This window comes from Mauremys reevesii, linkage group 6 (genome assembly GCF_016161935.1).
Source record: "Mauremys reevesii isolate NIE-2019 linkage group 6, ASM1616193v1, whole genome shotgun sequence".
In the NCBI taxonomy this organism is placed as follows: Eukaryota; Metazoa; Chordata; order Testudines; family Geoemydidae; genus Mauremys; species Mauremys reevesii.
This window is the reverse complement of record NC_052628.1, coordinates 64179038-64205548: the sequence shown is the minus strand read 5'-3', so window position 1 is coordinate 64205548 and position 26511 is coordinate 64179038. Positions and strand designations below refer to the sequence as shown.

At 39.2% G+C, this 26511-nt stretch overlaps 1 protein-coding gene across 3 annotated transcripts in view; it reads left to right on the top strand.

The window, feature by feature from the left end:
* FBXL17 (F-box and leucine rich repeat protein 17) overlaps positions 1 to 26511 on the top strand; it is a 464738-nt gene that overhangs the window by 413493 nt on the left and 24734 nt on the right. For 2 of the 3 annotated variants that reach the window (XM_039544561.1, XM_039544560.1), the window contains exon 8: positions 22488 to 22630. In XM_039544561.1, the coding sequence (XP_039400495.1) occupies positions 22488 to 22630 (143 nt within the window). Of the gene's footprint in view, positions 1 to 22487; positions 22631 to 26511 lie in introns of those variants that run through there. The other variant, XM_039544563.1, reaches the window with a different exon arrangement.

Here is a 26511-nt window from a genome sequence, read left to right as displayed (position 1 = left end):
CTTACAGACTAACAGACGTTTTGGAGCATGAGCTATCGTGGGTGAATACCCACTTCGTCTTGCATCCGACAAAGTGGGTATTCACCCACGATAGCTCATGCTCCAAAACGTCTGTTAGTCTATAAGGTGCCACAGGATTCTTTGCTGCTTTTGCAGATCCAGACTAACACGGCTACCCCTCTGATACTTGACATATATTTAGAGATTTTCAGTTACTAGTGACATATGTTTTTTTCTCTTCCATGGCTCTATGTGGTTCATTCTTGTAGACTAGAGATCTGGGAACACAGTCCATAACAGCACTCTTCCTCTTGAAGTTCTAAAACTCATGCCCTAATAATATGAGTAAATTAACTAAAGGAATTATTTAAGGAGTAAAAGTTTTTCTCCACCACCTATAACTGCCTTAGAGACCTCAGAGATTGGAACTTGGCCAAGGCAAGTCTTCAAAGCTGCCATAAGTCTGACAGAATGAGTCTTTAAACCATATAGAAGTAGGGTTGCCAACTTTTCGATTGCAGAAAATCAAACACCCTGGCCCCTCCCCTTACCCCACCTACAAAAATGTAGTCTGTGCCAATTTGCCTCATTACTATGATTTGTTTTAGGTAATTTTGCTATTATTTATAACCACCCTTGGAAAAAACCACTAACATTATAATACATATTTTACCTCACACACAAGGACAAGTACTTCTATCACTATGTTAAATATATTTAGGTTTTGTTGTCCTACTCTAAGACCATGGACCACAAGGAACTTTCTCAGTATCAAAAAAGTCCATTTGCATAATGATTTCTGAAGAATTTTAGCTGCTAGGGAGTTACGAATCTGAGGCAAAAATACTAATATAAAATAGATTGATTCAAAGGAATCTTAAGACTCAAGCTTTAGAAAAGTTTGGCGTAAAAATGGAGAACTACTTTCTTCTTCTGGAAGATAAGGAAAGGAGAAGATACCATAAGAGCTCACTTATCTAACTGACATGCATGCCAAATGGAAGGCCACTTTTCCCAGAAGGAAATGGAAAAAAGAATTCCTAGGAGATTCAAAAGTAGGATGAAAAAAATGTACTCAGGACTGGCTTTAGACCTCAAATCTGAAACTGTTTGTGTCTGAAGGTGAGGGGAACCTTTCCTTCTTCCCTTCTTTGTAGGTAGCAGGTAGGGTGACCAGACAGCAAGTGTGAAAAATCGGGACAGGGGTGGGGGGTAATAGGAGCCTATACAAGAAAAAGACCCAAAAATTGGGACTGTTCCTATAAAATCGAGACACCTGGTCATCCTAGTAGCAGGACATATGACTCCAAGAGTGCGGTCTGTGGAGACAAGATATTCAGTGAATCTCAGTTATTGGTGAGTAACCTAGTTTCCTTTAGAAGTAAGCAGTACCATTTAGCTATTATTAATTTAGAAGGAAGAGTTTGGTAGGACTTCTCTTGCCTTTGTTTTGAAGAATTTAAAAGCACTCACAAGACTTCAAGAGGCTGGGTCATGGAACCAGATAAACACAGAACTTAACATGGTTGTGATGCGGGCTGGTCACTAGCTATCCAAGCCATACATTGTCATTACAAGCTAATGACAATCCATCACTGGGTAATGACAGGCCAGTATTTATCTGAGACTGCTTTAAGCCCTCCCAGCCACTTCCCAACCTGCCTCAGAGAACAGATCCACCAGTCCATATCCTGCAACTTATGTGGAACATCTGCCAAATATAATTTAAAAACCTTATCTATTGTGCTTTGCCATCAAGAAAAGGAAACATTCTATTTGTATTGCCACAGCATACAAAACAAGTAGAAAATAAATAGCTGTCAAGGAAAGATCAAAGAGATACCATCACTGAGTTATAGTGGTGTGTGGTATAGTGGTTATATGGCAGTTTAGACTCATTTTTTACTTTACATTTTCAATATTTTATACATTCTGCTTTTCTAAATGCCAGTTTTTCCTGAACACTTACAGCTTGACATTAAACTGAAGTTTTTTTTCATATCTATCTTCTAATGTAGTGTATCTATATATATGTATACAAACTCTCCCTCTCTTCAACCAGCAGACATCCTTTTCCAAAAAATGATTTTCTAGTTTAGCCTTGGGTCTTTGTTGAGCCAGTTGCCCAATATTAAGTTATAAGGTGAGTGATCCAGTAAATTAGATTCTCAGATAAGATCACAAAGGTGAAAAACTATGTTTATATTAACTGGTAAAAGGAAATGATTTCCAGTTGACCAGCATAGCCAGATAAGCTTAACTTCTGCATTTTAGAAAAATACCATTGATTTGAATTTTGTAAAAATTTTCAACTATAAACCTTAAATATGCTTGAGTAGTGTATGCATTTAATTTTGGTTTAATAAGGAAACTGTGCTTTAATTAGATACTTGTTGTGTATTAAAACTGTTTCAATATCAGTTAACAATATAGTTTAAATCCTGTGATCCTCACTTCAAATGCCCATTAAAAGACTGCAGGCTTTGGCTCATAGTCCATAATCTTCAAGTAACATAGCTGATAATCCTCAATCATTTTTTGTTATCAGTTTGATTTAGTTAATATTTCATTCAAGGTCAAATCTTAAGAATTAATTTAATAATTTGGTGTTAAATAGGCACCCGTTTATTTTTTTAAAAAGCTTTCATTGAAGTATAAAAAGTGTAAAAACTATTCATTGTTAGGGATAAAATTATCCCCAAAAATTCACAATTATGGATTTGTTAGTCTTTAACAGATTTATATTTTTAAAAATAGGGCAGGGCTGAATACCAAATTTGGATTCAGTTAGTACAAGAATCCACTGGTGGTGAGTCATGGTAGAACCAATAACAAATACTCTTTATTAACAATAAACTATAGGTGTTAATTGCTATGTCAGCCCTATCACCTTTCCATCTCAGACTCTGATTTCTACCATCTTGTCTCTCTTTCTGTCTGTTTCCCTCCCTGAAGGTGCTGTCAGCCCATAAGACCTGTCATCTCTGGACAGTTAACAGTAACATTGACTGTAGCTCTCTACTTTTGTATCCCAGATCTGTCCACGAAACAATCATTAGCAATGTTACCATACAGTGGAAGAGCTTACGATTCACACAGTAATACATTTACGATTAACAAGAAAATTTGCAGTTTACCTGCTTACTGTGCACATCCTGCTTTGGATGAGTCTGTATGAAAATCTCAGAAGTATAAACTGCCTATGAAGAAATTATTGAAGGTCCTGACAGAGCTGTGGAGTTGCCTCCCATGTTTTAACTCTTCTCCATTGGTAGAAGGAGAACTTGTTCTGTAAATGACTCATCATCATGGTAGAATAAGCTAATGAAAAGTGATACAAAATCATGGTTAAATTATTGTTTATCTGGAATCATATTTGCTGTGCTCTGGGAATCAAATAGTATTTGATATTCAGAGACTCTAAAAATACAGGCACATCACACCTTACATTTATACAATAATTTAGCTGTCATAAAATATCATAGAATAAATGTAGACTAAATGCTCTTTCATAATATTACATTTAAAGGGCTAATCTTTAAAAAAAAATTAGCAAAAAATCTGTGCCCACAATATATCTTTACAATATTTACTTGCATGCACAAAATATCCATTTTGCATGCTCAAATGTGTGTTTTATTATTAAAGTAGTCCTAAGCAAAGATTGTGCTTCTGGGCATTAGGGCAGTCTTTTAAACTCTGTGGAACATATCTGCCTTAACTTTAAAATATACTTGACACAAAAGTCTTTTTTTTTTTTTACATTTTTCTTGTACTGTTGCAATCCTTGCCAACTCCAGCTGAGAAGAAATAAATACTTTCCACCATCTGTACCTGACAAATATGGTGGTCGCATATTCCTGTCCAAAAGAAAATTCAAAATATATCCCCCCATTTCTGAAGGAAGCATTCATATTCTTTCTCGCCATATTAAGCTTGGGGGCGCCGTGTATGATCCCACAGTCTGGACTAAAGCTTCTCTTTCTAGTGATAATCTTTCTGATATTCACAAAATAAAGGGTAACAATAGAGCTGTGCAAAACATTCACATTGAAATCAATCACCCAGATCAGAGAGGGTTAGAGTTCTATTGTGTTCACAAATGATTTGTGAACCTGGACTCAAGTTTCAGTTTGCACAGCTCCTTCTTTTCCCACATATGGTTGGATTGCTGCCAAACCTTACACAATGAATTCCAGGGTTTGACATAACTTAGATATGTTTCTGTCTCTAGCATTGTCCTAACCACTGCAAATACCTACCTTGTTTCTTGGTCATTGAATGCTTCCCCCAAAGTACCTCAACAAATAACTAAAAAACTCAGTCTGAAGTATCTTGCAAATCCAATACTATATATGCAATTTCTCCCCCCGCCCCCCAGTGTAGTTTTAGCTGTGTCGGTCTCAGGATATTAGAGGGACAAGGTGGGGGAGGTAATATATTTCATATTGGACCAACTTCTGTTGGTGAGAGAGAGAAGCTGTGTGGCTTGAAAGCTCGTCTCTCTCACCAACAGAAGTTGGTCTAAGAAAAGATGTTACCTCATCCACCTTGTTTTCTCTCTCTCCCCCTAGTTAGTCAGTTACTATAACTAGTTGAGTATCTATAAAGTACCTATCGATAATCCCCATAGAATGTAGGTACTGGTAAATGGACATCTAGTTGGAATGAACTCAAGCATTGTCCTCTGTTACAGTAATGCCATGCTGAATGCCTAAATACCCAGTAAACCTGATAAAGTTATCAGTTTTGGTGTTAATATATCTTCTGTTGAGGAAGGATTTAGCCATATTAAAGTGCTTCCGTATAGGGTCCCTCAGGAAATGGCCCTTAGTAGTGAGCATCCTGAGGAAACTGAGATTATGCTATTGAATGCAAAGTGCACTGAAGAAATACTTAAAGAAAAATAGTGTTTTTCAAGCCCTTAGGAACTAACATTTTTGTTTGCATGTCCATCATGTTAATTATTGTTCAAAGAGTTCCCGAGGTGATTACACTCAGCTACTTTCATGGAGCTTTATCCCATTAATTATGCATTGCAGCTAATTAATGTTGGAAAAGTTGTTATTCTAAGGAAGATAGAAATAACGTGTAACCATTCAGCTAAGAACATCTTGCATATGTACTGTAGGTGTCATTATTTGAAAGCAATTTGATGAGTCCACTGCCCACCCACTGTAATAAACTGTTTATTTCTTTTCATGGGAACATGGCTACAGTTGTTCTGTTGGGGGTATCCAAGACACATCTAAAGTATTTAATAGAGTCTCTCAGTTGAGTTTTGAGTCTGTGATGATTCACGGTATGAAGCCCTTTTAAATTTTTGTTCATTTTTTCCTGAGTCTCAGTAGTATTCACTCTAAACATCCATTTACACTGATTTATATGAGCAAGTGAGATCAATATAGGAGTAGTTAATCATAATTAACTTAATGTCAAGATACAATATCGTGGTCCCTGGCTATCCCTCCCAATTCAGAACTGTATACCCGGACTGAAATGGACCAAACATAAGGTTAACAAACACAGAAACCTTGCTAAAGTTAATTCATGTTGAGGTTTGGAGTGATACACAGTGACAAAAGCAGGAAAATTCAAAATTAAGTCTGACAGTTTGTGCTTACTACTCCTGATTGTATAAATGTGTTGCACCACGTGTAGTATGTAACTTCATTCTGTAACCTGGGACCTAAACAATATGTAGGCACAATAGAAAACATTCAGAACAGGCTCTCAACCAGAACTTTTAATTTTATTGTCTCTCTTTGTCATGTGTAGGGAACTAAAACTCAGTTTCATGTGTTAAATTCAAAAGTATTTTTTTAAAGGGAAGAATCAAAATATCAACACGCTTGGTACACTCATAGTGTGAAGTTCACTTCATAAAATGTAAGTCTCTATGTTTTTTAAAATAAGGCTTATGAAACAGAATTATTTTAAGTACCAAATTTCAAAATATGACATCAGTGTAGAAGATCCACGTGCAGTTGCATTAGGGTATATTTAAATCAAGTATTACACTTCCAAATGGCTAATGACACTTAACTAGCCATTTACAAGTATGAATCCTTGATTTGCATTTGCAGATTTTATAATTTTACATGCAAATGTAGGCACATAATGGTGCATCGGTCTCTGAACTCCTCTGTTTAGCCTTTTGTGCGTAATCCACAAAACACAATGTTCCTACCCTTGCTGATTATGCTACAACAGTTAACTGTGAATAGTATTCCCAGAGCTGTTCTGGCGTCAATGAATGTTGCTGGTATAGAAATGTGTTTTGGCATGATTAGTTGGGTGTCTGCATAAATATAAGATGTTGCAAAATTAATGCTGTCACTGTCCAGATTTACTTCATATTTACCTACCAGCCCCTGGTAATGTCCTCTTCTGAGTGCAGCTCACACCGTCATCAGGGGGTATGCTGATGGATCCCACTGCACTGGAGTTTCTTGGATGTCTTCACAGCATTTGCTGTCTTCCTATTCCCCAGCTCTTCTATGTGTTTAAAGGGCGTTGCTGGTGACCAGGTCTCCACCTTAGGCAGCAGCTTTATGTTGTGCATATATGTAGCATGCTCATTAGAGCAACAAAGGAGGTGAGCATACTTCAGTTATATAGATTATACATTTTAGTTTTAATTTATAAACCTTGAGAGAGACTTTCTAAGCAAAATAGCTATGTTAATTTAAGCTCCATCTTAATGAAAATGACAGTTCTAGGATAGAAAAGGACAAAACTGGTGGTTGGGTAAAGACACATTATTTTCCACAAAGTTAAGAGTATATTACAAATTGTGGGGAATATGAAACAAAAATTTAAAAATATTAGCAATAAGCAATTGGAGGCTCAGAATTGCCTCCCTTTGATTATCTAGTCTGTATCCTGAATTGTATACGTTTACTCATCATTCCCATTTCATCTGATTTTTTTTTTGTAATATGCAATAATGGTGTCTCAGTCACATCTCTTGGTGATGTATTCCATTTCCTATAATTGCTGCTATTGTTAAGACTATTTTCCTAATGTCAAGCTTAAACGTTTCTTTCCTGTGCTTCAAGCTATTGCTGTTTTTTCTACCATCATCTGAAACCGAATACTTTATTTCTTTTATTTACATTACAATCTGGAAGGTCTCTATAGACTGTATTTATATATCTCCTGACTCTTCTCTTTCTAGAGTATATGTACTATATATATTTACAAAAAAACCCTACATTAATGCACTGTTGATTACACTTCAAAGTCAAGCACTGAACATTAGGAGATACCAGAGATAAGTTGCCCTTACTTTCTTATTTTTGCTCTTTTGTGCATACATGCAAAAGAATGTTTAAGATTTTGGGCACCAATCATATGCAGTGTGTGGCACGCTGAAACAAAGTATTACATGCACAATGCTAATATAATATCTAGGGATTTTGGCAGCAAGCCAGAACAGGTGTTAGTGGGAAATTATGATTTTCAGCAGCTCAGAACTAAGCCAAATCTAACGTTTGCATGGGACGAGCAAAAGGCACCTCCTTCACCCAAGAGTATTGCCTTTCCAATTTAAAAGTCTTGCTACAAGCCATGGAGGTCTTTGCAGCTTTTTTTTGTGTGTGTGTGATTTTAAAAATGATCTAAATACTTTTCATAGCAGAAAGCATTATCATGAAGATTGTGAATTAGGCAATGTCACTTCAGAGCTATGCATATTTTCACTTTGTCATTTTAGTTTTATATGTAATTCTGTGTATCTGTTTAGTTTTCAGCTTTTTTCCCCCTCCAATTTGCATTGCACGGCAAGCTCCTATTTAATTTGCTATGTATACCTCTACCCCGATATAATGTGACCCAATATAACACAAATTCGGATATAACGCGGTAAAGCAGTGCTCCGGGGGGACGGAGCTGCACACTCCGGCAGATCAAAGCAAGTTCAATATAACGCGGTTTCACCTATAACGCGGTAAGATTTTTTGGCTCCCAAGGACAGCGTTATATCGGGGTAGAGGTATATCTCTTTCTCAGACTTGCTGCTTTAGAGCCTGATCTCAAGCCTATTAACCTCAATGGGAGTCTTTCCATTAACTTCAGTGGACTTTGGTTCAGACCCTTATTCCCTCTTCCTAGCTGTATGACTTTAGTAATGAATCTCGTCCAGTTGCATGCATCTCAGTTTTCCAGTCTTTCCAGATCAGTTTGCAGGAAGACCAAGTATGAAGGAAATCAAGTATAAAGTGATTTGAACTACTAAAAAAAAAAATGCAATCTCTCATTAAAAACAGGCACAGAGGATTAGAGGATTGTACTGATGCAAATGTTGTACCTATATTTTTTAAAGTCTGTAGTGGTTATCCTGGGAATTATACACCAGTAAACTTTACATCTGTACCTAGATAATTGGTTGAAATTATAATTAAAAGCAAAATAACTAAACACAAGAAAGATAATGATATGATCAGGTCTACCTAAAATGGGTTTTGCAAAATAAAATCATGTCTCAGTAATTAACAATTTACCAAGGATTGTGGTGGATTCTCCATCACTGAGAATTGTTAAATCAAGATTGGTTGTTTTTCTAAAAGATCTGCTCTAGGAATTATTTTGGGGAAGTTCTATGGCCTGCGTTATACAGGAGGTCAGACTAGATGATTCCAATGCTCCCTTCTGGCCTGGGAACCTAGAAATCTATAATCTATGTGAATTCTTTGAATATATCAATTAAGTAGTAAATAAGCCAGGTGACATAATTTATTTAGACTTCCAAAAGCCCTTTGACAGTCCCATACCAAAGGCCACTAAAGAAGTTAAGTAATTACAGGCTGTGAGGCAAAGTATTGTCATGGATTAAAAACTGGCTAGGAGACAGAAAACAAAGAGTAGAATTAGTTAGTTTTCATCACGGCAAAAGGTAAACAAATGAATACCTCCAGGTTCCAACTAAATTCAGTGTTGTTTATTATATTAATAATCTGGAATGGGGGATGAATAGTGAGATAACAAAATTTGTTGATGGCACAAACATATTTCAGAAGTTGGAACTAAGAGGATGGTCAGGAACATCAGAGAGATCTCACCAAGCTAGGTGAAATAATGCACATTAGAAAATGTAATGTAATGAATGTAATGAAAAATGTAAACTACTCATACACCTTGCAGAGTTCAAAATTAAATATATCAATTCAGGAAAGAAGCTGGATAAATACCAGCTTTGAACTTTTTGAAATCATTGAACTGTCACTATGCAGGGTGCACTGTGGACAAAAACACAAACAAGGAGTTAAAATGTATAAGAAATGAGAGAGAGAATAATAATACAGAAGATATTATGATACCTTTATATGAATCAGTGCTGTGGCCTCATCTGAAATACTACATGCAGTACTGGTTACCCTATCTTATAATTTACAGAGTGTGATGATCCTGTTGGTATAAATGTACCACTCGTGTTTCTGAAACTAGAAATATGAAGTATAACTCTGAGGGCCTATTGTAATTATGCAAATGGTGGTTTGGAATCTTGATGACTCCCATTAACCAGGACAATTGTCTGCAGATGGGTGTGTTTTACCTGTAAGTCTTCCTGTATACTTGTGTGCTGGCAAGTGGGCAATGAAGTCTTGCAGTGACATGTGATCATGTCACCTGAACTGGAATCCATCTTTAACCTGCTGTCTTTCCATTGAAAAAGAGGGGATGGGAACCCAGAGAGGAACAAAGGATTTCCACCTTATGCAAAAGATATATAAAGGGGTGGAACAGAACAAAGGTTGGAGAGGAGCCATCATGAAGTATCTCCTGGCTACCACCTGAGGTGGAACAAGAGCTGTGCCAGGGGAAAGAATTGTGCCCAGGCCTGGAAGGTGTCCAGTCTGCAGAAAAAACTTACTGAAGCATCTCTGAGGGTGAGATTATCTGTATTCGGTTTGATTAGACATAGATTTGCGCGTTTTATTTTATTTTGCTTGGTGACTTACCTTGTTCTGTCTGTTACTACTTGGAACCACTTAAATCCTACTTTCTATATTTAACAAAATCACTTTTTACTTATTAATTAACCCAGCATATGTATTAATACCTAGGAGAGCAAACAACTGTGCATATCTGTCTATCAGTGTTATAGAGGGCAAACAATTTATGAGTTTACCCTGCATAAGCTTTATACAGAGTAAAACAGATTTACTTGGGTTTAGACCCCATTGAGAGTTGGACATCTGAGTGTTAAAGACAGGAACACTTCTGTTAGCTGCTTTCAGGTAAATCTGCAGCTTTGGGGCAAGTAATTCAGACCCTGGGTCTGTGTTGGAGCAGACGGGTGTGTCTGGCTCAGCAAGACAGGGTGCTGGGGTCCCGAGCTGGCAGGGAAAGCAGGGGGCAGAAGTAGTCTTGGCACATCGGGTGGCAGCTCCCAAGGGGGGTTCTGTGATCCAAACCATTACAGCCAGGAGGGTTTATAGCCCTTATTTTTTATCCTATATCATGTAAGTGTGGATGTTACAATTATCAGTATTAATGTCCAACTCTTCTTTTAATCTTATTTATCTCTTGGATGTAGTGATATCTAGTGGCAATGGGCTCCATATGTTAATTACATGTTGCTTAAATAAAGTAAAATCCTTTTATCTGTTTTAAATGTACTGTCTTTCCTTTTCAGTGTATATCTCTTCCTCTTGTATTATGAGAGAGGATAAACTGGAACTCCCAGTTTACCTTCCTGATACCATTCACTTAGACATCTTTATCATCTCTTCTCTAAACTATGGAGTCCTAATATTTTCAATCTCTCCTGATATGGAAATATTTCTGTTCCTTTGATCCAGGAGTTCTCAAACATTTTTCATAGTATGGACCACTATTTAATAGGCAGATTGTCTTATGAACAGCTCCTTCCATTCACAATCACAGAACATCCCTGTGACTACCGAAGTTGCTTACATGAACAAGTATCATCAGGAAAGGAAATGCATTTAATGTATTTTATCTCTCAGTCTGAGATACAGCCTAATACTCTGCTTTTTTGACTGTTGCTGCACACTGAGAAAAGCTTTGTACTGAGATGACCAAAATGTCACACAAGTCTTTTCTTCCGCATTTTTACAATTTATTTATAACTTACCAATGTTTATGAGTAGTTCAAATTATTCCTTTCAATGTGTATTACCTTTAATTTGTCAACATTGAATTTCCAGTCACCTAGTTTTCTTACATCCTACTGGAGTTACTCAAAGTCTCCCTTCGAGTACACTCTATAATTTTGTGTTATCTGCAAGTTTTGCAACTTCACTGTTCCACCTCCATTTTCAGTTCCTTAAGTATACTAAGTAGCTGTGGTCCTAATATGGATTGTTGGAGCACCACTGTTAATCTTTTGTCATCTTGAAAATTGACCCTTTATCCCTATTCTTTGTTTGCTACTTTTTAGTCATTTCTAATCCGCGATAGAGGATAACATAGTCTTCCAAATAGCCTCCTGTGGAACTTGAATCATCTGTTAGCTAGTTGGTGTCTTTAGTAGCATCTTGTAGCCTTTTGAAGTATGGCAGATTCTGGCCAGCCATTGTTCAAATGTACGTGCAGAGAAGTGAGGGGGCACAAGAATCCCATTTGGAACATACCCCCCACTTCAGGTATATTTACACTGCAATTAAACACCCACAGCTGGCCTGTGTCAAATGACTCAGGCTTGTGGGGCTCTGGCTGAAAGGCTGTACAACTGCAGCGTAGACGTTTGGGCTTGGGCTGGAGCCCGGACTCTGGGATCCTGGGAGTGGGGAAGGTCCCAGAGCCAAGCTGCAGCCCGAGCCTGAGTAGCTACACTACAGTTTTACAGCCCTGCAGTCTCCTGTGAGCCTGAGTCAGATGACATGGACCAGTCACAGATCTTTAATTGCAGTGTAAAGATACTCTCAGTGCCCCTGTGGACAGTGCCAGGAGTTTAAGGTGCAAGATAAGCATGGGGCCATGACCTGTTCTCTCTGCCCCAACTAGTAGAGTTGGCCAGGCACAAATCAGAGTATGCTGCGCCCAGATGAAAACTGTATTACTTGGTGCACAAAATATGCAGATGAGTGCTGCCTGAGAAGTCAAACATTCTCATGAAGACTCTGGCTGTTGCTCCTGGCCTCTCTTCACCCTCTCTAGTGCTCCTGGGGACACCTAGGATAAGATATAGTCCTCGGCATTATGTCAAAGTAAGCCATAAATCTGTTTGCCATAAGTTACTCTTGATAAAACTGTGTTGTTTGTTGATTATTACCCAGTATTTATATATTGGCCATGTTATTTTATCCTCAAATATTCTGCCCATAAGAGATATCAAGGTAATGGGCTGATAGTTACTGGTCTCCCCTTCCATATTTCTTGAAGATATTAGCTCTTTTCTAGTCCCCTGGATCGCCTTCTGACTCTGATAGAAACTGAAGGTTATTTTAGCTAACATAATGTATCCTAAGTAGACAGAATATTTTTATAATACAATTAACTAGATACATTTTTCTTTGTTTTAAAGGTGTATAAATGCTGTATCCTTTCCAAACAGATTTTTAATGAAAATTACTGTATTCCCACTGGTTGAGTGATTTGTTACCTAGTTTCCAAGCAAAGGTCAAAATATGCATTCAGATAAAGAGAATTTAACCAGATTTGCTAAACTCCTAGAGAAAATAGGCTTGCTCTAGGGAAACAGTCTGACTCTCTTCCTTTTCATTTCCTCAAGGCATCATATTAGATTGGTTTCCCAGTGTGGTCATGCCCCTATATTCCTTTTGCATTTGATTGCAGTCCCATACTTCATTCTCAAGAAATGTTGCCCACAGTCACAAATGCACAAAGATATAACAATAAAATTATCACAGGAGACCTCAAGCAGCCTGAGGCAGGTGAGGCCTACAGAAAATACAAAACATACATATTTTATTAAAAAGCAGGTTTCCCACCCAAAAAGAGAATGGTATAGCATTCCATTATAAAAATATTTCTAGGTGGACAAAAGCTGGATTATCTATCTCTCTTGTCTTTTTATCTACCTTATAGAATATCAGGGTTGGAAGGGTCCTCAGGAGATTATCTAATTCAACCCCCTGCTCAAATCAGGCCCAATCCCCAAACAGATTTTTGCCCCAGATCCCTAAATGGCTCCCTCAAGGATTGAGCTCTCAAGCCTGGGTTTACCAAGCTAATGCTCAAATGACTGAGCTATCCCTTCCTACCTAGCTACTCACCCACCCTTTATCACCATATTTTATGAGCTCTTCTAAATATTAAACACTGGAAATAACAATACTAATCTCTCTCTTTCTGTTTTCCTTCCTAGGTTGTGGGGGAAATGGTAAAATTCATTTTTAAAAAGTTTTATTGTGGGAAAAACAAGTTATGAGTGGTGAAATCCATGGTCATTTTTTTTATTTTATAGGAGTTACTCATGCTTAAAAGGAAGCATATGCTTAAGTTGTGTGCTGGATCAGGACTTTAGTGAGCTCCACAGTGGAGGTTCAGTTCCTGTGAAAGTTCTGGCTCCTGAGTTCATCAGCCTCCCTATTAGTCAACTGGTCAGTGATTCCACTGAAATGTAGCTGTCATGGGAGATCATAACCCCAGAAGGAGACTAGATCTCTCATGTAGCTAGGACCATAGTAGCCTTGGAGGGCTTTGACTATCAGGACAGAGGACTTGAATTGGACTCTTTTTATTCTTTGGAAAGCTAGTGCAGAGGGTGAAATAGTGGGGTGGTATGCTCACAGTGATTAGCAGAAGGGCTGCTGTGTTTTGTACCAATTAGAACTTTTTCACAATGTTCAGATTTGTTTATAGATATGAGTTGCAATAATTAAGCCTGGATGTCACATATGCTTAGGTTACTGGTGGTAAGTCTATATCTGGTAGATTTGGAAGCAATCTTTAGTCTAGTCATGGACAACCTTCAAACCTGCCAATGTGTACAGAAGCAACTGAAATATTATGAGGTCTTCTTATAATTTTTTCACACATTTCACAAGGCCAAAAACACCTTACTAGCTGGTTTACTTTCTAGGGTGACCAAAGCAGCAGACCACTCACATAGAGATTTCTACAACACCCTGTGTGCTGTCAAGAAAAGCAGTTAAAATTTTCTGAGACTCGTAGACAGGTTATGGGTATAACAAGTGGGTCTTTGCACAGCATGGATCAATTAGACCACATGGGGTTTGGTTGGCAAGCTGCAGCCTGCCACATTGATGTAGGTCGGGGTAGGCAACCTATGGCACGCGTGCCGAAGGCGGCACGCGAGCTGATTTTCAGTGGCACTCACACTGCCTTGGTCCTGGCCACCGGTCTGGGGGGCTCTGCATTTTAATTTAATTTTAAATGAAGCTTCTTAAACATTTTTAAAACCTTATTTACTTTACACACAACAATAGTTTACTTATATATTATAGACTTATAGAAAGAGACCTTCTAAAAACGTTAAAATGTATGACTGGCGCGCAAAACCTTAAATTAGAGTGAATAAATGAAGACTCGGCACACCACTTCTGAAAGGTTGCTGACCCCTGATGTAGGTTATCACAGCAGTTCAGCACAAGTCTCGGAGGGTAAGGATCCTGCAGGCAAAGCCTTTTTAATTGAGCTTTTGCACATGACATCAAGTTTTGATCCAGAGGGCCAAATTCTGTTGTCCTTGGCCTTATTTAGACAAAGTACCTGCAGTCAGTAAGGAATTTGCCTGAACAATGACTTTAGGGTTACAATGGGTGCATTTTTAGAAGATGAAAATAAATAAAATTATATTTTCTGAAGGACTGAAAGATGCATTGTTCAGGAGTACTATGCTCCACTAATCATAAGGGAAGGTTCTTTTTCATATGTAAGCTAATGTTTTTCTATTTTAAATGTATATTCAGTGTTTCGTGCATATTTATAATACATGCATGCAACATAGATAAGCTATTTTTTATCCTTTTAATTGGTAAACATGTTAGTATATGGTAAACTTAAAATCAGCTGCAGCTGCAGTAAGTCATCCCTTTTACTAAGCTGTGTACTTCACCAGTGAATAGAGTTTATTTTAAGATCAAGGAATTACTTAATTTTCTGAATGATATTCCACAGATGAGTGGAAATGCAATATCACAAAACATTGTATGTAGTATCAGTTTATTGCATTGAAATCTGTGTAATTTATCTGCATAGTTTATATCATTCTTCTTTTAATTTAATAGAATAGAAATTGACAGTGAAAAAGATCTTTCAAATCCTCTTGTCTGATCCTTGCCAGTACAGCATTGTTCTCTGTAATCTCTCCAGAGCTTTGTCCCCTCACTTTTTAAATGACTCAAGGAAAGAGACTTCTACAACTTCCCCTGGGAGAATATTCCACAGTCCAGCAGATCTGACTCTTATGAAATTTTCTTAATATTCAATCTACATTTTCCTTTGCTCATTTTCCTCCTATTTTATCTAGTTATTTCCCCCTGGACCATCTTGAAAAAATCCTCACCCTTCTTTGTTCTTAAGCCCTTCAATTGCTTGTAGATGGTTATCTCAAACCCTTTAAGAGTACATTAGCCAAGCTATACATACTGTAAATAAAATGTAATGGCAAGTACCATAAGAAGAAAACCATTACCTGGTATGATTTAATGGAAAGATTGGTTTCTACTTGATATCTAAGCCTTTAGTGAGCTTTAAATTTTAAATTCTTGTCTTTTTAAAGGCTTAATGATGAATTGGATCTAATAAACCAACATGAAGTTGTTTTAAATGAATGTATATATATTTATCGTGCTATGGTTTTCTTTGGTCAATCATGACCAGTGTTTGAAGACATCTTTCTCAAATCCTGGCCTGTTGCTGGCTAATATGGTGCTTGTTTCATATACAATGTGTAGCTGATGGAAAGAAGTGAACAGCAGTACAATTGGATTTCATAATGGTTTATTTTCAGTTAAACTGAGGTACGTCTTGTTAATATAAGAAATGCTCTGCTAGGACCAAGTGCATTTTAGTAAAAGTATTTCTTTAAAGAGATCTAATTTTGTTCAGTTACACGAGACGTTCAGTCACTTTACCTGGATAAATGATACAAATCATAGTGTGTTCTTATTATAGTTTTCCCAGATTAAAAAAATACATTAAAATGGAGTTAAGCTTAGGACAAGTATCAGTAATATAGGCTAAATACTAATTATAGAGATATAATTATTCTAACAACAATATTTTAAACCTGAAGTTAAGAAACAAATTTAAAATAACTTCAAATATGTTAAGGGCTGGAAATACAGAGTCAGAGCACTCTTAAACCTTAACTCTGCTATCTCATGTCAGTAACCACATGATTATGATTAAGGCATTTCAGTGTTTGTGGTCCCGTATTAAATTTAACTGATTTCACATTAGATTTTTTTTCATTTATTTACTCTTATGGTTATGGGTTTTTTTTGTTTGTTTGTTTGTTTTGTATTCTGCTGGCTAGCTGCTTTTCTTTTTTGTGTTTTTCTATTGTGGCTGCATTTATGTTGTCACTCCCCTTGTTTTAAGCCTTGCTGTTTTTAATAATGAAATGCACCTTTGACTCTTCTGCCTTCATGAATGCATTAAGAGTTTTCATAGAACAATGCATTCAGCCAAACTTATGACGAAAGGTGTTAATCATATAGTCTATTGTTAAGTTATTGTCTTTCTTCTTCAGAGTAACCAAGTATTGTTTTATTTTATTGTAGGTAGTTATTCTTTGACAGCAGACAGAAATAGCAAAAAGATGTCAAGAAGTTCAAACATTTTGTTTGTTAAAATATATTTGTGGCAAAATAATAATAAAAATTATAGTAACATACATGTTAAGAATAAAAAGCCCCATTTTCCATGAGTTTTTATTATTATTTTGCTTAAAAATAAATGATCATAGAAATAGAGAATTTTCTCCATGAAGAAACCAATAAATATAATAAATTAACAACTACTTAGCTTTCTTGCAGTTGTTTTTAATATGTGTTTTGTAGGGCTGTCGATTAATTGCCATTAATTCATGCGATTAACTAAAAAAAATGAATTGCAATTAATCACAGTTTTAATTGAACTGTTAAATAATAGAATACCAATTGAATTGTATTAAATATTTTGGATGTTTTTCTACATTTTCATATATATTGTATTCTGTTGTAATTGAAATCAAAGTGTATATTATTTTGCTTACAAATATTTGCACTGTAAAAATGATAAACAAAAGAAATAGTATTTTTTTGATTCACTTCATACAAGTACTGTAGTGCAATCTCTTTGTCATGAAAGTGCCATTTACAAATGTAGATTTTTTTTGTTACATGACTGCACTCAAAAACAAAACAATGTAAAAGTTCAGTGCCTACAAGTCCACTCAGTCCTACTTCTTGTTAAGCCAATTGCTAAGACAAACAAGTTTCTTTACATTTAAGGGAGCTCTCTTCTAACCCTAATCTTCTATGATTCTAATGCTGCTCTCTTCTTATTTACAATGTCACCGGAAAGTGAGAACAGGCATTTGCATGGCACTTTTGTAGCCAGCATTGCAAGGTATTTACATGCCAGATATGCTAAACATTCGTATGCCCCTTCATGCTTCGGCCACCATTCCAGAGGACATGGTGATGATGCTCATTTTAAAAAAAAAAAAGCATTAATTAAATTTCTGACTGAACTCCTTGGGGCAGAATTGCTCTGTTTTACCCACATTCTGACATATATTTCCTGTTATAGTAGTCTCGGATACTGACCCAGCACATGTTGTTCATTTTAAGAACACTTTCACTGCAGATTTGACAAAACGCAAAGAAAGTAACAATGTGAGATTTCTAAAGAGCGCTACAGCAGTCGATTTAAGAATCTGAAGTGCCTTCCAAAATCTGAGAGGGATGAGGTGTGGAGCTTGCTTTCAGAAGTCTTAAAAGAGCAACACTCCAATGAGGAAACTACAGAACCCGAACCACCAAAAAAGAAAGTCAACCTTCTGCTGGTGGCATCTGACTCAGATAATAAAAATGAACATACGTCGGTGTGCACTGCTTTGGATTGTTATCGAGCAGAACCTATCATCAGCATGGACGCATGTGCTCTGGAATGGTGGATGAAGCATGAAGGGATGTGAATCTTTAGCACATCTGGCATTTAAATATCATTCAACGCCGGCTACAACAGAGCCATGAGAAAATAGTATGTTACTCAAAATCTTCAATAAACCAAGAGAAACAATCAGTGTAAAGATCTCACTTCTCTCTGAAATTATTTACCTATTAAAGTTACAAGCAACACCTATAAGCAAAAGAGAGAGAATATTTTTCTCTATTTTTTCAGTTTGTTTACTTTATGTATTTAGCAATATTTTGGATGAGATTCTGTGCCTTGCCTCTTGGGTGGAATTTAGCCTTCTTTTGCCTTCATGATCCTGGGCTGCTGGGGAGGTGCCAGGTGTGATTTAGAGAACACGGGGGGGCCTGTCCAAGTTACTGCAGCCTTCTTTGGCTCCTTTATGAGTCAGAGCACTGCTTGGAATCTCTTCATCACTGGACACTACCCCTGGCATACCCCATTCTAAGGCTTATAAGAGTCAAGTCCTCAAAAGATGGCTGTTTCCACAGTGGTTGCATTGGGAGAATTATCCTCCACCCCGATTTGCTGGTTTTATGACCTCTTTACACCACTCCAGTTGTTTTAGCAGATATAAAAGTTTCTTCTGGTGAGTATTCTCTGTTATTTGTTGGCCTTCCACACAGCAGCAAGGGAGGAAAAAAACACTTTTAAGAATAGGAAAATATGGATTATAATTAAGGCTACATTTTAGTCACAGGTATTTTTGTTAAAAGTTATGGACAGGTCACGAGCAGTAAACAAATATTCATGGCTCGTGACCTGTCCTTGACTTTTACTATATACCCCCTAACTAAAACTTGTGGGGGGGGTCACAGGTGCTCGGGGGGGCAGCCTGGGACACCTGCTGGTGCTGGGGGGCGGGGCAGGTGGTGGCACGCAGCACAGGACCTGTGTTGGTGCTTGCAGGGGGGGAGTTGGCGGGGCTGACAGGCTCCCTACCTGGCTCCGTGTGTTCCTGCATCTCCATGGGGGAGGGAAGGCCAGGGGACTCTGCATGCTCCTCCCTCCCAAGTGCTGGCTCCACAGCTTCCATTGGCCAGGAACTGCAGCCAATGGGAGCTGCGGGTGTGGGGCCTGCAGGCTTGGGCAGTACATGGATCCCCCTGGCCCCTCTGCCTAGGAGTTTCAGAGACATGCCAGTGGGAGCCAGGGAGCCCCACCACCCCAAGGTAAGCCCCATCCAGCACCCCAATCCCCTTCCCCTAGCCCTGAGCCCCCTCCCGCACACCAAACTGCTGGTGCTGTTGGCCCAGGGGCTGCCTGGCTTGAGCAGCCCCTGAGCCAGCACTGGCCACTGCAGAAGTCACAGAAAGTCACAGAATCGGTGACTTCCATGACAGACAGCCTTAATTATAATATTGCAAAATTTGACAGGGAGAATCAAGGACAGGTGTAGTACCTGAAATGACTTGTAACTCATTTTTTGAAAATGATTAGATTTCAAATTGACAATATTCTTTTTGTCTTATTGCTATTCCTTCTGTAAGGTTTTAAACCAACCTATAGAATTTCCTAGAGAAATATATCCTTACTCTAATTTTTTTAAACTGGTTTTAAAATTCTGTAGAAAATTTATAATTCTCTGTTCTGTTTTCATATGGATGACGCATAAAAGTACTGTGTAGAGGAGAAATGCAACAAAGTTATATACTCTCCTACCACCATATCACTTGCTATTAGCCACTCTGTGTTAGCAGTATATTTTTTACTCCTGGGGGAATTCTGCGCCAAAAAAATTAAAATTCTGCAAAATTCTGCAAATGTTATTTATCAAAATAACATTATATAATCACACCAGTTTCAATTATTTTGGTAATTTATTTCAAAATACCTGTCAGCAAGTATGTCTGTAACAATACATACAAACACAAAAATTCCCCCAGGAGTGGAGAGTTAAAGAACCCCTACAACAACCCAATTCCTGCTTCTATACCCCCTCCACTCTAGAGCCCAGCTGGGGTGAGAGGCAGAACTTACACCCCCTTCCCTCGAGAGACACCCCCTCCCGCTGCCCAGAGCCCAGCAGCACCCCTCCCCAAGCCCAGACCCTGACACGACCCCCACGAGCCCAGCTGCTGGGTCCCTCCCCCCCCCAGCCCAGACAATGATAGACCCAGGGATCCAGAGGGAGAAACAGCTTGGTGCTGTGAACTGGGCTTGCACAGTTTCCTGCATGCTGCTGCCTCCATCCTTCAGGGCGTGCTAGGAACGGCAACTGCTGGGAACCCTCCAATTCCCTCGCCCTTCCCCCGGCCTTGTCTTCTGTTTGCGAGCTGGGCTCTGTCGGGCCCAGTGCCCCTGGTGGCAGACAACATCTCTGCAGCCAATTTCTGGGGGGGGCAGTGGGGTGGGAGGAAATTCTGCACACACAACATTAATTTCTGCAAAATTCTGCATTGCACAGTGGCACAGAATTCCCCCAGGTGTAATTTTTGGAGATGATAAAGAAATAGAAGGAATGGCCCCTGGGAAATGTTCAGAATAGAACTGGAGTGCTGATGCTCTACATCACATGTTCCCATGAAACCAAGTCTTAATCTATGCAACAAAAATTGCAGAATAAATTAATGATGCCAGTTACAGGATTAAATTAATGTGACCACTTTTCGCTCAGCTGGTTAGCCAGCTTTCGGGGTCTTGACAGGTTGTTTCCATTAGGAGGAGACAGAGTCAGGATTTCTGTGATGCAATCCTGTTTATTTACAAAGAATATATAAAAAGGCCTGTTACCATTCATACAGTAGGAATCAAACAACAGAAGAAAGTTTCCTTCCTCAGTATTCCAAAGCCGCCTCATCCAGCACACACTCCAAAAAGCTCTTTCTCTTAACTTACTATCAGTGTCATACTGCAAGAGCTTCTCTGGCTGTCCTTGGCTTCCTGCTGTCGTCTTCATTGTTTCTGTGCTGTGTCTGGCTGCATCTGCTCATACACACACTCAACTCCACCAAAACAATACCCAGCCCTCTACATTTGTGTTTAACCCTCAATAAAGCAACTCTGCCCACATAGTACAGCTCTTGACCAGTCTTGCATATGGCCTGTGTTTTGGGCAGTAGTTTCTATTGTTTCTGCTATTTGACTGCAAAAGGAGCTTCACTCCTTACATTTATCCTTAATGAAGGATGACTGTTTGTTACACCCATCAGCTTCACAAGGTTTCACCCTATCCCCAGCATAACATACTATAGCATTTCCACACACACTTGGAGAGAACAGGACAATGGCAGCATGGCATTGGAAATAACCAAGCTGCTAGTTTTGGGGGTTAGAGATGCTGGGAGGATGATCAAGGAAGACAGGCTACTCATAAATATAGTAACACATTTTTCACAATTTTTTTTATTTTTATTAAAAAATTGACACTGACAAGACAATTCTAAAGTGCAGCAAACTACTGTTGTTACAGCATCAGTACAAGCTATGAAAAGGAACAGTGGTGTACTATAGAGTATATTGTTATAGAAAACTTTATGCACATTGAACAACATCCGCTACCTGTGGTTTTTAAAAAAATATTATTTTTTGATGAGTCAAAAATTACCCTATTATTCTCTGAATATTCTTGTACTAATTGCTTATCAGGTTGGCAACCCTGTAGCTAGCAGAGTGTTTGCTCATAAAAGGAATATAATCTCAGTTGTTCTTGCAGGAGAGTCAGGTGGAATTGCCTCGTATTCTATAGTTATTTCACAGATCAATTGAAGGAGTCCATACAGTATACAATTCTGCTAACAGATCTCTAGAAGCATCTGTCTTATCTAGTGGGATAATATATCTTGTAGCACTTTGACAATAGATAATACAAATAACTGTAAGTTTGTTTGTTTGTGATTTAGAGGGGAAATGCTCCAATAACTGAAACTGAATTGAATTTCACTGATCATTTTTAACATAAAAGCAACAAAGATACTCCAAAACGTCTGTTAGTCTATAAGGTGCCACAGATCCAGACTAAAACGGCTACCCCTCTGATACTTGACATTTTTAACATTACATTATTTGTTTTCTGTAAATAATTCACAGAAAGAGTTCTAATTAATTGTACGTAATTCACAATAAGACATTTTCTTTCTTTCACTAGAATATACTTTTAAATATTAAATTCATGTTTTTAATTCCTAATTTAGAAATATACAGGTTGTTATGTAGAAGTGAAGTATTAATTTAGAAAATGTTTATCAGAAGGAAAACATTATGCAGATAAGCAGAGAAAGCTATGTGCTGTACAGCATATTTCTAAGGGATTATTTTAAACTTAGCTCCTAGGAAAAATTATGAAAAATGCTCTAGGAGGAGTTTAGTTCTAATTGCATTATTTCAAGTGTGTGCATGTGTGTATTTAAACTAGTTCCTCCATCTCTGCTATTAACTTCTGTACTTTGTCTTTCGTGTTTTTACAGCCCTGATAGCCATTGGACGATACAGCATGACAATAGAGACAGTGGATGTTGGATGGTGTAAAGAAATTACAGACCAGGGAGCCACCCAAATTGCACAAAGCAGCAAGTCTCTCAGATATTTAGGGCTGATGAGATGCGATAAGGTAAGCAGCTTCTGTATAAAATGGGTGTAGGCATCTGAGTATATGTATGGAATGTGTGAGACAGACTTTTTTGTATTTTCCTATAAAAATATCTTTCTTCTTCGAGTGATTGCACATGTCCATTCCAATGTAGGTGTGTGCACCTTATGCACAGTTGTTGGAGAACATTTTCCCTCAGCAGTACCCTTTGGGGTGGCTTAAGCACACTCTGCCACTAGGAACCACTGTGTGCCAGCGTAAGAGGGCAGAGCCACCTCCGATCCCCCTTAGTTCCTTCTTACCACCAGTGATGGTTGTTGGAGTGCTTGCAGTCTGGCTAGCACAAGTTTATTTCCCTCACTCTTTGTATATAGTCTGTTTCTTGTTTAGTACGTAGTTAGATATAATGTATAGTTAGTGTTAGGTTTTAGTTGTTAGGTCACTTTTGGACCAAATTTGATTATCGAGACTGGGACTGGTGCCATGCCTCACTCTCTGGGGTTCAAGTCTTGCCAATCATGTGCCAGACCAGTGCCGATCAGTGACCCACACCCCATCTGCCTGAAATGTGTGTCATTTGCAGAAGATTTAAGCCTGACACAAAAAAAGACAGATCAGCAAAACTTAAGTGTCTCCTTATGGAGGCGGCACATCTCCATCAGAGCCATTGGGTCCAGAGTATACTCTAAGTGCGGCACCATCAGTGCAGAGTGCCCCTGCTGAGATGTCTTCAGCATCATGCTGTGTGTGTGGTACCAAAGAAGAGACACAGATCTGCCAAGGACATGGTACCTTGTCCAGGAAGACCTTCGGTACCAAGGCCAGCTAAAAGCAAGATCTCTGGGAGCAACTCTGAGAGGAAGTGGAGCACTCCTTTGCTGCAAAGAGTCTGTTGACTCTGGGACCTATGCCAGGTCCACCAAGGCCACCCCCTGAAATTTTTACTCATCAGACCCAAGATCCCATCCCAGTACAGATGATGCCGGAAACGTACACTGCTACCAGAGAATTACTTAACCTCTTGGTACCTGTGTCCCTGGCAATGCAGAAAGTGTTCCAGCTGGTACCAATAACTATAGTACCTATGTCAACTCTGCAAGAGCATATGGTACTGATCCCACTTCTGGTACCTGGGAGGCCGGTACACTCCAGGGGCAAGTCACCATCAATGTCCCTGGTACCGCTATCTATAGGTTTGGCTTACCTGTCTCCTGTCCACATGGGTTCTGCTCCCCCATGATTGCAGGACTCAGTCATCTTTGTCAGATACAGAAGTGGGGCCTGTTTTTCCCGTACTAGCTTCCCTCCATCAGAGCACTGTGGTCCATGGATATTCCAGCAGTCCCAACACTGGGCACATCACAAGGGTCAATGGCCTGTGCAACCATGGGGCCCACCGTCAACATGTTAATGGCCATTCTGGACATCATGGGGTTCCCCTCTCCCTGTTAGGATCTCTCCTCACCTGTCTGAGTTGACTTCATTGAGGGTTCACCGAGATCGTTGGCACCACAGTGTTCTCCAATGCATGGTACCAGTGCAGGCACCGAGCAATTGGAAGTTGCTCAGACAACTCCTCTACCACAAGAGGCAGATCAGCCATTGCCTCAGCAGCTTCTTCCTCATTACAAGATGAGGCTGTAGAGATTGTGAGCAATTATTCACCACCAGAGGATAACAAAGCTCACCAAGAACTGCTTAAAGGGGTAGCCTTGGTTTTAGACATTCAAGTGACAGAAGTCTGTGAGAAATCCCACAAGATAATGGATATTTTAGCTTTTGCAGGACCCTCCAGAGTGGTGCTTCTGATTAACGAAGCAATTCTGGAACCAGTTAAAATGCTTTGACAGACCCCATATTCCCACCTTCCTATGGCAAAATGGGCAGAGAGGAGATACTGTGTCCCTTCTGAAGGCTTCAAACACCTCTACTCTCACCCAGCCACAGACCCTTTGGTGATGGCAGCAACTAATGAGTGGGAGAGGCAGGTGTTGGTGCCAAGCATTGGTGCCAATGAGTAAGGAATCAAAGAGGCTGAACCTGTTTGGTTGTAAACTTTATTCAACAGGAGGTCTACGGCTAAGAATTGCTAAACAGCAAGCTCCCCCAAGTCACTACAACTTTACCTTGTGGGAAAACGTAATGAAGTTTAAAGACAGGCTACCAGAGGACTCCAGGCAGGAGTTCATTCTCATGATAGAGGAGGGTAAGCTGGTGGCAAGGACAGCTCTTCAGGACAGTTTGAATGTGGTGGACTCAGCAGCTTGTTCCATGGCATCTGTTATCTCTGTGAGGAGGTGTTTGTGTCTGCAAACTTCTGGTCTCCTTCCTGAAGTACAGCAGACCATCCAGGATTTACCATTTGAGGGTCTGTCCCTCCTTTCGGAAAAGATGGACAACAGGCTGCATAGCCTACAAGATTTCAGGGTAACACTAAAGTCCTTTGCAATTTACATATCAGCAATGAAGCGGAAGCAATTCCAGCCCCAACAGGTTCACAGATATCAGAGCTTTATACCTCTGTTCCAAGACCTGCCAAGGAAAAAGGGGTATCATCTGTGACTGCAGGGTCCTCTCAACCAACAGCCCAGTCTAAACATGTATTTTGACAGGCTTATCAAGGGCAGCACACCAATAAATTGAATGTGTCCTACCCATACCTTTGTCAGTCATCTATCCCACTTCTTCTGTGCTTGGACTCACATCACATCAGATTGCTGAGTCTTAAGCACTGTGGATTTGGAGTATTCCCTTCAATTTTTTTCTGTTCCCCCTTCTAACTCACCTTCCCATCTCTCTTCAGGTACCACTCTCACAAAACCATTCTTCAGCAGGAGGTTCAATCTCTGCATCTAGTGGGAGCAATAGAAGAAGTTACTTTATTCTTCAGAGCAAAGAATTTTTATTCCAACAATTTCCTCATTCCCAAAGCAAAAGGCAGTCTTGGACCTATTTTAAATCTAAGAGAGTTAAACAAGTACCTGAAGAACTGAAGAAATTAAGTTCTGCCTGGTTATCCTGACTTTCATAATTCCTTCCCTGGAGCAGGGCGACTGGGGTGATGCTCTCAACTTTCAAGGACACTTACTTCCATATAGAGATCTGTCCAGAGCACCATAAGTTCCTCAGGTTCATAGCAAATGGAACTATATTACCAGGTCACAGTACTTTCATTCGGCCTATCAGCGTCCCTTCACATTTTTCACAAAGTTCATGGTGCCAGTAGCAGTGTATCTGCGAAGATAGGGAATCCATGTGTTCCCCTATCTGAATGACTGGTTGGTGAGGAGCTGGTGACACTGTCAAGTGCTGTCCAGCAGGGCCATCCTTTAATCCACCTTCAGTGCCCTGCGTCTGTTACTCAGTCAAGACAAATCAGTTGTAAAACCTGTGCAAAGAGTTTATTGGAGCACTCCTGGAGGCTATGCAAACCAGAGCATTTCTGTCCCAAGCAAGGTTCCAAACACTCCAAGGCCTGGTACTGAAAGCACATTCCATTACTACAGTGCACACTTGCCTCAGACTTCTGGGGAACATGGGCACATGTCCCTATGTGTTGTGACATGCGAGACTATGCCTCAGTAGGCTTCAAGTATGTCTAGCATCAGTGTATATCTCCTGTTGTCATCGTCTAGACAGAGTGATTCATGTTCCAGAGGTAATTTTGCCCTCTCTGGACTGGTGGACAGGCCCTTCGGATGTTTGTGTGGGTGTTCCCTTTGTTTCTCCACAGCCAGAGCTCATTTTGGTCACAGATGCCTCATCCCTAGGTTGTGGGGCACACATCAGAACTCTACAATCCTGGTTCTTGCAGGATCTGACTCATAAACATCAGAGAGCTACATGTTATCTGGTAAGAAGGAACTGAGGTAGGATGTGGTCAGCTCCATCCTCTTGTACCA